The sequence below is a fragment of the Nyctereutes procyonoides genome, unplaced genomic scaffold (genome assembly GCF_905146905.1).
Source record: "Nyctereutes procyonoides isolate TBG_1078 unplaced genomic scaffold, NYPRO_anot_genome, whole genome shotgun sequence".
In the NCBI taxonomy this organism is placed as follows: Eukaryota; Metazoa; Chordata; class Mammalia; order Carnivora; family Canidae; genus Nyctereutes; species Nyctereutes procyonoides.
Window position 1 is genome coordinate 37,409,116 of NW_026575043.1, and position 14,732 is coordinate 37,423,847.

At 52.4% G+C, this 14,732-nt stretch overlaps 1 protein-coding gene across 1 annotated transcript in view; it reads left to right on the plus strand.

The window, feature by feature from the left end:
- RSPH14 (radial spoke head 14 homolog) overlaps nt 1-6,057 on the plus strand; it is an 82,451-nt gene extending 76,394 nt beyond the window's left edge. The window contains exons 7-9 of the mRNA XM_055322665.1: nt 1,837-2,062; nt 3,968-4,104; nt 5,819-6,057. Of these exons, the coding sequence (XP_055178640.1) occupies nt 1,837-2,062; nt 3,968-4,104; nt 5,819-6,057 (602 nt within the window). The remainder of the gene's footprint in view (nt 1-1,836; nt 2,063-3,967; nt 4,105-5,818) is intronic.
- The last annotated feature ends 8,675 nt before the right edge of the window (nt 6,058-14,732 follow it).

Sequence of the window (14,732 nt, forward strand, 5' to 3'; positions counted from 1 at the left end):
GGGAGCCTGTGGGCAGGTGCCTGAGTGCACAGTGGAGCTAGAGCCGAAGGCCAGGTGTGTGGTCCAGCCATGGCCTGATGGGGAGGGAGAGGCTGAAGGGGAGAGAGGGGCTGTGTTCCTGCAGTGCAGGGACTGTGCAGCTTTTGTCTTTGTACATGACACCTCACCTCTCACCCTCACCCCACAGGCCTTTGCTTGTAACCGAGTCTCAGTGTTGGTGGAATTCCTTAGGATGCTAGGCCCAAGCATTCTGGTCTCCCATAATAGTTCTTTACAGAGATGATGTTCTCACCTACTACCCATTGACATTGCACAACTCCCTACCCACTAGGCTGGTTTCCATAATGAGGAAACCAGGCTCAGAGAGGTAGAATAACTTGTCTAAGGTCACACAGCTGGATACATTTAGGAGTCCAAGCTAAGCGTTTTTTGAAATCTGTGTGGATTTAGCCTTAAGAAGTGCAGTGCCCTTAAAGCAATGGGCAACTGCTCTTCCTGTGTCAGGAGCATCCTGAGAATGGGGCAGAGCTAGTTGCTCCACCATGACACCCCAATGAGAAGCTGGCCAGGGACACTGGGAGCCACTGGACATGCATCTGTGCCTCTCCATCCCCCTCACTCCAGGGCACCTGCCATTTGATGTCCTCAGGAAGTGATGGAGGAAGGCTGGGGTGATGTCTTCAAAGACAAAATCCCTGGTGCTAATTGGCACTTAGAGACCTTTAGGCTAATTAACCTGTTTACTTGTCTCTCTAGGGTAAATTAGAGGGTTTAGCTTGGGAGGCGGAAGAGAGAAGTGGTGCTGGTGGCCACCTCCATGGGGGCTGTGTGTATGTGTATATATATATATATATATATATATATATATATATATATATATATATGGCTTCTTGGTGGGTGGTGTGGGCCACAGAGGAGGCCAGGAAAAGGGCCAGGAGGAAGGCTGGGGGCATGGGGGGGGGGCTGCCCTCCCCAGCACCGGCCTGCTCACTTCCCAGTGATGGCTGCTTCAGAAGCAATTCTGGACACAGGGTAGTTGGGGCCCTCAGGAGGGCTGCCTGGCCTGGTTCTGGGTTCCCCTCCAGACATCCCTCAGGAAGAGAGGAGGAGCTGGAAGGAGGGAGGGGGAACGTATCCTTGGGGAGCCTCACCTCACCACCTTCTCCCAGCCTGGTGCCCCAGCTGTGTGGAGCCCCCTTCCTGCAGGTTTTTGAGACACCACCACCACCACCACCACCACAAGAGTCTATGGATTTCCTGTCTCCTTTGTTTAGAGGCACAGCTCTTTTTTGTCTGTAAGATGCTGGCCTGTTCACTTCTGCCTCAGGCCTGATACCTGGCTCTTTTTCCTTTCCCAAAGGCTGGCCAGATTGGCCTGGGGTTTCTAGTGGCTTAAAGATGTCGTGGGTGAGAAGGAGGAGGTTGGTTGTCCCCCCCCCCCCCCCCCCCCCCCCCCCCCCCCGCTTCCTTCTGGTGCAAGGAGGCAAAGGGAAGGGACTTTCTCCTGTGCCTGGGGCCTGCAGGGGTGGCTGTTGTGCTCTCCAAGGGATGGCTGCTGCTCCGCAGGCTCCTGAGCACCTGTTGAAGGCTGATATCCACCCCACCCCACCCCCGCCACCAGTTATAGGTGACCAAAGTTTGGGGGTCCTCCAGGGCCGCATGGTTCCCACCCTAGCTTGTCATCCACAGGCTCCAACTAGCTGCTCCAGGGTCTGGCAGCGAGGGGCATCTGCAACCCCCATCCCCCACCAGCTCTGCAGGACTCCCCTCTCCCACTGGCCACCAGAATGGGCAGGGAGGACTGGCCCACCCTCTGTGCCCTTTCCTGTCCCGCAGGAGCCCAGGGCATTGTCAACAGCGGCCTGATTCCTTCCCTGGTGTGGAAGCTGCAGAGGGAGGAGGAAGAGATCCAAGGGCTCCTCCTGGACACACTGGTGCCCTGCCTGTTGGAGGATGCCACTGAGGCGCTGAGTAACCGCGTGGTGCCCTTCCTGAAGCAGAAGCTCCTCAGCACCAATGATGACATTCGCAGCAAAGCTGCCTGCATGCTCACTGTGGTCAGGTGAGCCCGGCCCTCGTGGACAGGGTGGACAGTGCAGGGAGGGCAGGAGCAGCTGGCACCCCGGGCTTCCACTTCTGCCGAGGCTCAGAGGCACCTGAGCACCCCCAGCCCTGCAGCAAGCCAGCCTGCCCCAGAGCTCCCAGGAATCCACCTCAGGGCTGGCTTCCCCGCCCCAGCCTGTTTGGGCCTTGTGGGAGGAGGACCCTGTCCCCTTGGGCAGGGGCCTCTGTCCTGTTGGCCCGACAGCTTAGCATTCACAGTCCTGTATCCCAGGAAGCCCCCAAGTCCTGGGTAAAATGAGGTGGTTGGTTCCCCCCAGCCCACCTCCCCGTGAAGAAGGCAAACACAGAAGTGTGGCGGTGATAGCAGTCACTAAGTGCTCTGTAGGTGCCAGGCATTGTCTACAAACGACAGTCCTCCACGGAAGGTGCTTGATTACCTTTTACAGGAAAGGAAGCAGAAGCATAATGTGTCCAGTCACTGGCAACCCAGGGTCGCAGGGGATCACAGTCTAAATCCTGGCCTGGAACCTGAGGGAGCACATGATGCCTCAGAGCTGGGAGGGAGGAAGGGAGGCAGTGTGTGATCCCAGACAAAGACGGTTCCCCAGGACGATGGTCCCTTGTTCCCCCCAAGTCCATGCCTTAGGTATGGCCACCTGCTTTCGTCCTGGCACCTCCTGCCTCCCTGGGCCCTGGTTGTCCCTCCAGCTGGGATTCTCTCTAGAAACCCGGGCCAGCATTTCTGTGAGTGTGGCCCCCGATCCAGACCCCTGGGAGCTTGTGAACATGGAGATTTCGGGACCCTACTCCAGACCAATCAGCACCTGGTCTCTGCTCAGAGGTCCCCTTCCAGTGAAGCCTCTGAGGACCATACCCATTCTAGACAATGACGGCCTCCACCAGGCCTGCCTGTGCTTTTCACCATTCCCTGCTGTTTCATGTGTCACCCCTGAGGGTTTTTTTTTTTTTTTTGAGGGGAATTCCTGACGGCAGGACTTTGCTCTGCTTGCTGCTTGAGAGCAGGTGTTCAAAATGGGGGGCACGGTGTAGCTCTAGTCCCCCAGGAGACAGGCAGCACTGTCTGGAGACATTTTTGGTTGTTCCAACTTGAGGGAGAAGGGTGCTCCTGGCGTCGAGGGGTGGGCGGGGAGCTGGAGATGCTGCTTAGCATCCCACAATGCATGGGACAGCCCTCACCACAAAGAATCATCCAGCCCCAGTGTCAGTCGTGCCAGAGCTAGAGCAACCCTGCACTGGCCTTAGCGTCTGGGCCAGGGTCCGCCACAGTGTTCAGTCAGCCCTGGCCGTGGGAATGAACAAACACACGGAATCCCGGCAGGCGTGGCCCAGGACTCTGCATCTTTGATCAAGTTCCCAAAGGGAGCTCGTGGGGAGTCCATCACATTTATTTTCACAGCTTCACATAGTGCCAGGATTAGAAGTGACTTACAACGTCTCTCCCATGAGGGTGGCTCTGCACGGATGTCTCCCTGGCGGCTCGGTGCAGCTCCTGGGTCTTAGCCCATCTCTGGCAGCTCCGGCTCTTGCATAGAGTCAAAACACGTGTCCCTGTGGGTCGCACCCCTGGGCTCTGCTGCTCCCCATTTTGGGGCTGGGGTGATATGTCTGGTGTCTTCATGTATTGGGCAAGGGTCTATCAGCCCCTGGCTTCTCTGCGATTTTGCTTTCAGTGGCCCCAAGCCGTGCTCCTAGGTCATCCCAGCATGGGGGTGAGACCCAAACCTCACACCAGTGTTCTCTTGCACCCTGGCACCCCTTGGCCAGGCCCAGACCGCCAGGGATGGTCCCAACATACATCCTCCTGGTGTCCCCTGGGGTGGTCCTCAGCCCTGCCCACCTCCTTGCCAAGCAAAGCCACACAGCTGTCCCCTCTCTCGCCCAGCATCCCTCTGGAGGGCAAGAACCAGGTGTGGCAGCATGACGTCATCCCCATCCTGGTGCACCTGCTGAAGGACAAGATGGAGGAGGTGCAGGCCAATGCCGCCGGGGCCCTCATGTATGCCACGATGACCACCCAAGGTGAGGTGGCCTGCTGGCCAGGTGCATCTCCTATGCAGGCTGTAGTTTACTGGGCAGTCGGGGTCTCCTGCAAGCTTTCCAGAACGCTCATTTTGTGCTCAACATCCCAGTACTGCCCCTTCCCTGCCCTACCAAAACACTTTTCCTGGCCTGCTATTGAAGTCCCTTCAAGTTTGGGCCCATGCTCTACCCTCTTTCTTCCTGGCCATGGGGGGACTACCTGTGGCCCCTCCCTAGTCACTCCCATTAGGACCTCTGTCCCTTCATGCCAGGCTATTCCCTGGGCCTGGAATTCCTGCTTCCGACCCAGGCCCCTTGTAAGCCTTGATTCTGGGATTAATTATGTAGTTTGCCATCCTTGGTTTGGTTATCCTGAAACCTAAGCAAACACTGGAGCCCTTGCTTTCATGGTGTTTTTTTTAATCGAAATTATTTTTTTCAATGGGTGGGGGTGGGGAGCAAATAAGAGTATGAGATGACCTCTCCCACCTGGGGAACAGTCAGGCTTCCATGCTAAGTCCTCCAGTCCTGGCCACAGGAATGACTGGGGTTGGTTTCTTCACCTAGAGGCCAGGTTAGGCCATCCCACATGACCTCTGAAAGCTGTCTATCGTTCCCTGTGCCCACAAATGCCTGCATCAGCCCCATGCCTTGTGCCTTCTTGGTGTTCCACGGAGGACTGACTGGGTCTCTGATTCTCAATCAGCATGCTGCAAAGTCCCCCAGAACTGGGGTTCTCAGCCATTCCCCACTTGACACTAATGGTGGTATTTGAGACATACCAGAGGAGGAGAGGTTGGGGCCTTTCCAGAGCCACAGTCCCCTTTTGATTGTGCAGTGAGGATGCTGACCTCCAGGGCAGGGCACCTTGTATGCATATTGCTCAGACAGGGCATACTCAGTGTAGTGTCTTGCTTGGGCTTCCTGTGGGAGCTCTTGGAGGACCAGAGAGGTGACCATGGGTCCAGGCAACAGCTGGAATGTGAGGCCACTTTTCACAGAGTTGGCACTCCAGCCAAGGGTCCCCACGTCCCTGCCATGGGGCAGACCCTGTGCTGGGTGGTGGGGACTTGGCCCTCAGGTCTCAGCCTCTGGCGAACAGTTTGGTAGGAGTGGCAAAGGGTTGATGACCTACTGGAGGAGCATGGAATGCAGTGGGCACAGGACAGCGGCCAAGCCTCCTCTGGGAGGGGCCTGGGTGTTGACCCAAGGGACAGCGGGAAACAGCAGGGCAGAGGGCGGCCACCAGGATCTCAGCACACAGAGTGCATTGAGTGTGGTAGGAAGCTGGGAGCAGGGGGCAATCACCTGGCCTTTTAGCAGGCCAGGGCAGCAGGAAGGTGGCAAAGGTTAAGGAGGGGGCATCTCCTTTACAGATTAATGTCTGCATCCCCCAATAAACCGTAAGGATCAGGAGGGAAAGACCTATGAGTTGTTGTGCCTTGCACAGAGCAGGTGTTCCAGAAATACTTGCCATGTCAATTGGATTTTAATTTTTGTGTTCCCTTGAGAGAACTGGACTGCAGGACAGGCATCAGGGTGGTGTGAAGCCAGTTGAGGGGCTGGAGGGCCAGAGGAAGGTGTCAGGGCCTACAGGGGAGTGAGAGAAGGCACCTCTCCTGCGGCCACACAGACCAGAGGCCAGGGTTGGGTTGAGGTGACAGAGATGGAACAGACAGCCCCCTGAGGGACACTTGGTGTTGGTGGCCCACAGGGAAATATGCCACCCTGGACGCAGAAGCCATCCACCCGCTCCTGAACCTGCTGTGCTCATCCCTGAGCAAGGCACGCTTGAACGCCACCAAGGCCCTCACCATGCTGGCCGAGACCCCTGAGGGCCGCAAGTTTCTGCGATCTCACGTGCCCGTCTTCCGCACCCTCGAGGAAGACACCAGTGAGGCGGTGCGGCGGGCAGCCCGGACTGCTATCAAAGTCATCGAGTGGAAACCCTGAGCCTCTTGCTAGGCCAGACCTAATAAGCTGCTTACCTAATAAATGGCTGAATCTCTTTATCTTGGGACTGAATGGCCCTTTAGGTTCCTGGAATGTGGTCACATCTCCCCTCTCTCCTGCAAAGGGGAAGCACCCAGCCCCAAAGGACTGGGTCATGGTGGCCAGGTGAGGAGGCATGGGCTAAATCCAAGGCCCAGGGATAGAAGGGTGATATCCTGGCTCTCTGCTGGGACCAAGTGTCCCCTGAGAAGGTAGAGAGCAGGGCTGAGCTCTCCAGGAAAAAGGAGGGGGCAGAAGTTATATTGGGGGAAGGAACACAGCTGGACCAGGCACTACCCAAACTTGAGACACTTGAGTGACCAGGCCTTTGGGTGTGGCTGAGCACTGCCCTCCTTAGCCAGTTCTGCCCCTCTCTCATGATGGATGACAGGAAGGAAGGTCAAAGTGCCAGCCCATGTGGACTCTTTCAGGAAGAGTATGCACTGTATGAGGCCCCCTAGGAATGCATGCCCAGAACCGGGATCTTCCCCTAGAACAGAGAAGCCATAAGAGTAAGCTCCCAGCTGGCTTGAGGCCAACTACACCAGCCCTGGGGCAGCCCTCTGACCAGCCTTCCATGTAGGCCTCCACCTGCCTCTCTTCTCCCCCAAATGAAACTGGCAAAGGAGGCTGGAGAGCTTGAAGGGGTTAGAGGAAAAGCCAGGCTGCAGAGGGTAGGAAGCTCGGGGACCCTTTAACTGTTGCCAGCCTTCCCTACCTGGTCTGGCAGGATGCTAGTTCTCAAACCAGTCCTGACTTCTGTTGGAAAAGCTCAGGAGGGGAGCTTTTTGAGGCTCTCTGCCTCAAATGAGGTTTTCCTCATTATAGAACCAACCAACAGCAGTATTTCCTATGGGACAGAACCTCCCAGGCTTATGGGATGTCCAGTCCATCCAGAGTAAACAGCATCAGCATAACCAGAATCCTCAAGTGAGCACCTTCTTATAGTTCTTTCAGTGACTGGGGCTTTCCCTTTCCTAAAAGAAACAGAGAAGTTGGCATCCTTGGAATTAGAGGATTAGCCCAAGTAAATGTTCATGTTCTGAAAGGGACTGGCTGCTAAGCCCAGCTGGGATTTCAGGTAAGTCTCATTCTCAAAACAGGCGCCTAAAGAGGAAACCTTTCCTCCTTCAGTAAAACAAGTGCTTGAAGACCTCTACTTCCTCATGTACCCATCTCCCCTCAACCCATAGTATGCTGGTTCCTCTATTGCCTCACCAAAGGGCTGTGGCCAAAGTCACTGGCCAAGGTTCCTGATCATCTTGCTGCCGAGACCCTGTGCTCTTTGTTCTTGACCCATGCAGTGGCCCAAGTATGGATGTTCCCTTCCCATAGCCACTGTCTTGGGCTTCCTTTCAAGAATCTGGCTGTACTCTCTTTGGTCTCCTTTGTAAAGAGTAAAACCTTCTTTTCTCTACATGACCAGTAACCTTCGTGTTTCTCACAGCTCTGTCTAGGTGCTCTCTCCTCCTGTTCTCCCACACAATCTCACCTACCTGGCTATGGGCCTCCTCTACCAGGTTCCCTTCTTAGCTAGGCCGGCCCACTGTTTTGTCTCCTCCAAATCGGTGTCTAGCCCCATCCTCTCTCTTGAGTTCTGGACCCTTCTATCCAACTGAATATCTACCCTTAAATGTCTCCAGCCAATAATTAATACCAGTCCTTCACAAACTCTTCTGAAAAATAGAAGAGGAAGGGACACTTCCCAACTCATTTTATGAGGCTAATTTTACTCAAAATTAGCTGATATCCAAGCCAGACAAAGACATCATAAGAAAACGATAGACCAATATCCTTTATGAATAGAGAAGGAAAATCTCAACCAAATATCAGCAAACCAAATCCAGCTACATAAAAAAAGCATTATATACCATGACCAACTGGAATTTATTCCAGGAATGCAAAGTTGGTTTAATATTTGAAAATGAATCAATGTAATATACCAATGTTATATACCAATATAGATAGATTAGATAGATAGATAGATAGATAGATAGATAGATAGATACACACACACATACACAATTAAGGACAGAAATCACATGATCATCTTAATAGATGCAGAAAAAGCACTTAGTGAAATCCAATATCCATTTCTTAAAAAAATAAATCCAAAAAGTCCAAACTAGGAGTAGAGGGGAACATCTGCCAAAAGTCACAGCTAACATCATTCTCTCTCTCTCTCTTTTTTATTGTTAACTCAATTTATTCAAAATTGCTACCACAATTTCTTCAAAGTTTTTTTTTTTGTAATACTAAATTTTTTTTATTGGTGTTCAATTTGCCAACATACAGAATAACACCTAGTGCTCATCCCATCAAGTGCCCCCCTCAGTGCCCATCACCCAGTCACCCCCACCCCCCGCCCTCCTCCCCTTCCACCACCCCTAGTTCGTTTCCCAGAGTTGGGAGTCTTCCATGTTCTGTCTCCCTTTCTGATATTTTCTACCCATTTCTTCTCCCTTCCCCTCTACTCTCTTTCACTATTATTTATATTCCCCAAATGAATGAGACCATATAATGTTTGTCCTTCTCCGATTGACTTATTTCACTCAGCATAATACCCTCCAGTTCCATCCACGTCAAAGCAAATGGTGGGTATTTGTCATTTCTAATGGCTGAGGAATATTCCATTGTATACATAAACCACATCTTCTTTATCCATTCATCTTTCGATGGACACCGAGGCTCCTTCCACAGTTTGGCTATTGTGGGCATTGCTGCTAGAAACATCGGGGTGCAGGTGTCCCAGCATTTCATTGCATCTGTATCTTTGGGGTAAATCCCCAGCAGTGCAATTGCTGGGTCACAGGGCAGATCTATTTTTAACTCTTTGAGGAACCTCCACACAGTTTTCCAGAGTGGCTGCACCAGTTCCCATTCCCACCAACAGTGCAAGAAGGTTCCCTTTTCTCCCCATCCTCTCCAACATTTGTGGTTTCCTGCCTTGCTAATTTTCCCCATTTTCACTGGTGTGAGGTGGTATCTCATTGTGGTTTTGATTTGTATTTCCCTGATGGCAAGTGATGCAGAGCATTTTCTCATGTGCTTGTTGGCCAGCTAACATCATTCTCAATGGTGATAGACTGGGTGCATTCCCCCTAAGATAAGGAATAAGACAAGATTGTCTGCTCTCACTACTTCTATTCAACATTGTCCTGATGGTTCTAGCCAAAGCAGTTAGGAAAGAAAAACAAAAGGCATCCAGATTAGAAAGAAAAAAGTAAACTATCTTTTTGCAGACAGTGTGATCTTATAAATGGAAAATACCAAGGAATACACTTTAAAAGTATTAGAACTAGACACAAGTTTAGCAAAGGTGACAAAACTCCATTTACAATAGCATCGAAAAGAATAAAATACCTAGGAATAAATTTAACAAAAGAAGTAAAAATCTTGAGCACTGAAAACAAAACATTGTTGAAAGAAATTAAAGAAGACCTAAATAAATGGGAAGACACCACATGTTCATGGATCAGATTATCATGTACAACAATTATTTGTGTACGATTGTCAAAATGGCAGTAGTATCTTCATGCCACTCAAACTCAACATGTCCCAAGTGGTGCTCAACTTTTCTCCAATGTCCACTCCTTTCCCAACACGGCCTATCTTTGGAATTGGCACACCCTTTGCCCACATGCTCAACCCAGAGAGTCACTCTGGCCTCTTTCTCCACAAGTCTAATCAGTCAAATTCTGTTATTTCTAATTGCTGGCTTCTCTTGATGCCATTCCCTTCTCTTTTCCTCTCTGATACCAACTTGCCTGGATTGCTCTAAACAGTATCTTGGTGGGTGTTCCTGCTTCCCTTTCATCTTTCCAGCAGCAGCCAGCAAATGTGATCCTGTCCTTTCCTGCCGAAGCTCCCAGGAACTTAGGATCCCAAAGTATATAAGGCAAGTCCGGCCCCTGTTCACCTTGCTCTCCCCATCTCCCACTACTCTCCTATGCACAAGCCATGTCTTGGCTTCCTTAAAGATGCTTTGCACTCTTGCCTTGTGTCTTTCTGCACATCGTCACTTCTGTTGTCCAGCTAATTGACCTTCTTCTTTGGTCATAGGAGGCTTTCCCTGTCTCAGACTAGGTGGGCCTCCCTCCTGTATACACAATATGTGGTGGGGCAGCGTGTGGCCTTGGTGTTAGGCAGGGCTGTTCTAGGCCCTATGCCCATTTTCAGTGTACTCAGTTTCCTTGCTGAGTCTGTCCTCTCCCCTGTGAAATGTGGTTAATTCTAGTCCTTCCACAAAGGGTGGTTCTGTGGCTTGAATGTGATAATGCACTTACCCTGGGCAGCAAAACAACAGGCCACAATAAATGCTGGCTGTCATGGCTAGAGTTTCTTTTTAACATTATTTTTTTTAATTTTTTTTATTTATGATAGTCACACAGAGAGAGAAAGAGAGGCAGAGACACAGGCAGAGGGAGAAGCAGGCTCCATGCACCGGGAGCCCGACGTGGGATTCGATCCCAGGTCTCCAGGATCGCGCCCTGGGCCAAAGGCAGGCGCCAAACCGCTGCGCCACCCAGGGATCCCACGGCTAGAGTTTCACCGTCTGCTCCCTATGCTCTGTTCGCAGCTATTTCCTTGCTGGAGCTTGCACATAGTAGGCACTCAAAAATGTCAGCCGAAGGGATAAACTGGGGAGAAGAGACCGCATTTGTATGTGCCTTCAGAATGTGATTTTTGTGATGTTGGGTGGGCTCTTGCCAAATCACTTCAAGGCACCTGGAACTTTTTCTAAAGATACAAATGATTTATTTTTGAGAAGAAGGAAGTGGAAGGAACAGCTTAGGGAGTCCCTGCAGAAACACAGCCCAGGGTGGCCTATACTTGACAGCTAAGGGAGTCTAGCTCCGGGCCCAATGCCCAAAAACATGCCTATTGCAGGTAGACTGGAAGGGACTAGGAATAGCTCAGCGAGGAGGAAGTTTTCCTCTCCACCTGTCCTTCAAGGGTGCAGTTTGACTGTAGCCAGACAGTGCTGAATTGTTGGGAGGCTTGTTCCGCTGAGCAGAGACTGCCTCAGTTTCACCACAGGTCCAGGCAGGAGCCAAAGTCCCACCCATGGGCAGCCTTGGCTCCAGCTGGCCTGTGAGGTCATCGGCAGTGGGCACAGCACCTGTGGGTGGGAACCCTGCATGGGGATGGCGCTTACACTACATAGCATCTTTGCCAGCAGGGCATACCTTTAAAAAGGAGAACAAAGCAAATGGAGGTTGGATATAGAAAGGAAATGGTTACATGGAAGTAAACACAAGCAAAAATCCCAAATATATCTAGAAATAAAAAGCCAAAATTAAATTTAAAGTGAAAGTCAGTGTTTATGCAGTAGAGCCATTTGGAGAAAATGACTCATTTCGTAAAGGAACAGATGTTCTCATTTGCATAGTCTCTGGAGTCGCAAATGGACTTCACCCTGTCCCCTCAGCACGCATGCCCTGCAGCTGGTGGCACTTGATTTGTGGCACTAAAGGAGTGTTTACATTAGTGTAATCTCTGGTCCCATATCCAGGGGTCTCCTTGTAGGAAAGACTTTCTCCACTGGATGAGAAGGCAGTCTGGAAGAGGCTGCAGTTTGCCTGCCCTTCCCAGATGCCCGTGGGCCCCAGATGCCTTAGTAGTAGTAGATGTGCAACAGGACTATAGTCGATATCAGGAGGAACCCACTGGCATTGGCAATTTCTCTCCAGAAGGGTATCTCTGACATATCATCATACTCTGTCCCTTCCAACACGTCACCGCGCTGTGTCCCTTCAGATATGTCATGGCACTTTGTTCCTTCCAACAAGTGCTCTATCCTTTAAGATATGGCAGCACTTTCCATACTCTCCTCGGCTACCTCTTTTGGGGCCAGTTTGGGGCCTGGCTGTGGCTCCAGTCCACAGAACACATCCCACACCTTCCAGAGGCAGCCCTCGGCCTCCTCCAATACATCTGGAATAGAAGGAACAGGCAAAGGTCAGGAGGACACAAGAAGGAGGACTTTCTATGGTGTCCCATCTTAGCGGGCAGTCCCACAGGAAGACCAAAAGACTGTCTCCAATATGAGGGTCAGTCCTCAGCCCCTGCTACGGAAGCCCTACCACCATCCTCAGAGACCTGGGAGAGTGGGATATGGGATGGGGGCTCAGGGAGTGTGGTGGTGGTGGGGTGGGAACTGCCTGGGGGCATGCTTGCCTTCTACTGGCAGAGCCTTCGGCTGGGTCCCGTTCCTGGAGCGCCCACCCTTCTCTGTCTTAGGCACATGGCTGAACACAGCTGGACAGGTCTAGAGCAAGTGGCTGCTCCTCTAAATCTGCCTCCCCAGTCGCTGCTCTCCAGAGATTGGAAGAAACCCCTGATTTCTGGAACCAGACACTGCTCTCCATGGCAATCTCTCAGGGAATGTATCACTCTCACGGCCTGTCCCAAAGTAATTCACTCTGGGCACTTGAATTACAGGAACGCTTCCGTTCAAATTAGCGAAAACGCCTTGTGAGGCTTAAACGTCGCTGAGTCTGTCAGGATAGCTCCTGCGGGCTGCTGCGGGGCCTGCGGAGCCGCAGATCAGCACCACGGCTAGCTCCCGCACGCTGAAGCGGGTCCCTTGGCCACGGCCGCCTGGTCCGAGAGCGGGCACCCGGCAGTGTTCGCTGTGACCTGTTCTCTGTCTCATTCTGTTGGGCAGCCTCCATGCCAGCTGTGACCTGAGGCTGAGGTGGCACCAGGGATGATGGAACCCGTCGGCCAGGGATAGAGAAACCTCTGTTACAAGGGGAGGGCGGCTGCAGCCAGAGGACTCCAAAGCCAGGGACCCATCTCTTGTCAGTGCTGAGAAGTCCTGAGTGTCACACTCTCCACACTCATGTTATATAGTCATGCAGCTGCCAGACCCCAAGAGGCTTCTGTCTGTAAAAGGCAACTGATCATCTGACGACAGCCCACGGTGTGTGTGATGGGGAGTGGGATGGCCATTGGCCACGAGCACACATTTTGGAGTCAGACTTGCCTGTATTCAAGTCCCAGCTCCACTACTGCCTGGTTATCTGTGAAGCCTGGGGCAAGTTACTTAACTGTTCAGTGCCTCAGTTTCCCCATATCTAAATGGGGATAATAATTGTACTTATCACACAAAGGTATAATTTAAACACTGCCTGGAACATCCCATGTGGGCAGTAAATATTAGCCACTGTCATTATCGTTGTTGTCATCCTCCTCCCACGACTGTGGAGGGAGAAGAGGAACTAGGAGGTGCACCAACAATAAGCCCCCGGCACACTGTTGGCCCCCAGTGAGCCTGTTCCCCCCATGCAGAGAAGAGAAATTTGCAGGGAGCCTTGCATCCACGAGGTATGTAGGGCAGCCTTACTCTGGAGAGTCTACTCCTCTGCTCTGCACCTGACCAGGGCCTCCTCTACAGATGTCAGGAGGCAGCCTGAGACCTCTCTGGGCTCTGAACTTCCTTAGCAGGAGTGGAGGGGGGGCCCAGATTGCTGCTTCCTCCCCTAAACTCACAGGCTCCCCAGGCATTGTCTGCCTGAGACTCAGGACTAATCTCATTAGGCTTTTATCCCTGTTTGCGTCAGGGCCCCAAGACACTCAGGTCACCCTCCCCTGTGGCCCCAACACTCCCTTTCTGACCCATCTGCTGAAAACCTTCCTCTGGGCCTTCTGGAGCCCCTTCATGGAACATTGTCTCTTTGCTTGCTGAGACTCAAAGCTAACTGTCCTCAGACTTCTTTCCCCAGAACCCTCTCCCCCTTTCCTCCCCCAGACTGCTCTTGAGGTACAGCATCATCTCTGTGAGGCTAATCCTGTGACGAGTCCTAAGGCCTCACTTTGCTGGGTGCATCATTGTTTGCCTTCCCTCCACCGGCTTCTCATCTCCTGCAGTGCCCTTTGCTTCATGCTTGTGCCCAACCCCCAGGCCCAACCCCTTGTCTCCTCACCCTACCCTGCCCCTCCAAGGGTGGCTCACTGCATCTGCTGCTTCTCCCTAGCCCAGAAGGCTGCACACAGAAGTCCAGAGACACCTCAACCTCAACACCCAGAGGGGCAGAAGAGCCTGGAAGAGCATTTCTGGGAGGGGTGACTGTGGAGCAAGGGTGCTAGGGTGACAGTGCAGGCAACACCCACCCAGAACACTCTAAACAGGACCCCCCCTGCAGGTTTTGGGTCTTCCTTCTCACCTGGCTGTGCTCTGGGTGTGGGTCTCTTCCCTTGTATTTCTGCATTCAAATTTATCCTTTCGTCTTGGCTATCTCGTAAACTCCAACAGAGCTGGTGGAGCTGGGGGGAGAGCAGGGGCACGTCACCACCCAGGACCCTTTCACAGACCGTAGCCAGCCACGGCTGGCAGCTAGACACCAGGGTCTCCAAGGACTGAAACAAGACCTGGTGGTTCAACCTCAACATGAGATGGAAGGAACAGAGGCGAGTGGGGAAAAGCATGGCACTTGGGAACCTGGGTTTCTGTTCTGGCTCTGGTACCATGTGCTTCCATGACTTTGGCACAGGGTGACACAACCTGCTTGGACCTCAGGTGTATAGTAAGGGGTGGGAGGCAATGAGCTCTGGGCCCTGTCCAGTCCTGTGGGTCTAGGAACTGTGCCCTTCAGGGTGGGAGTAGCTGCCCATCCTCTCTGGTCTGCTGC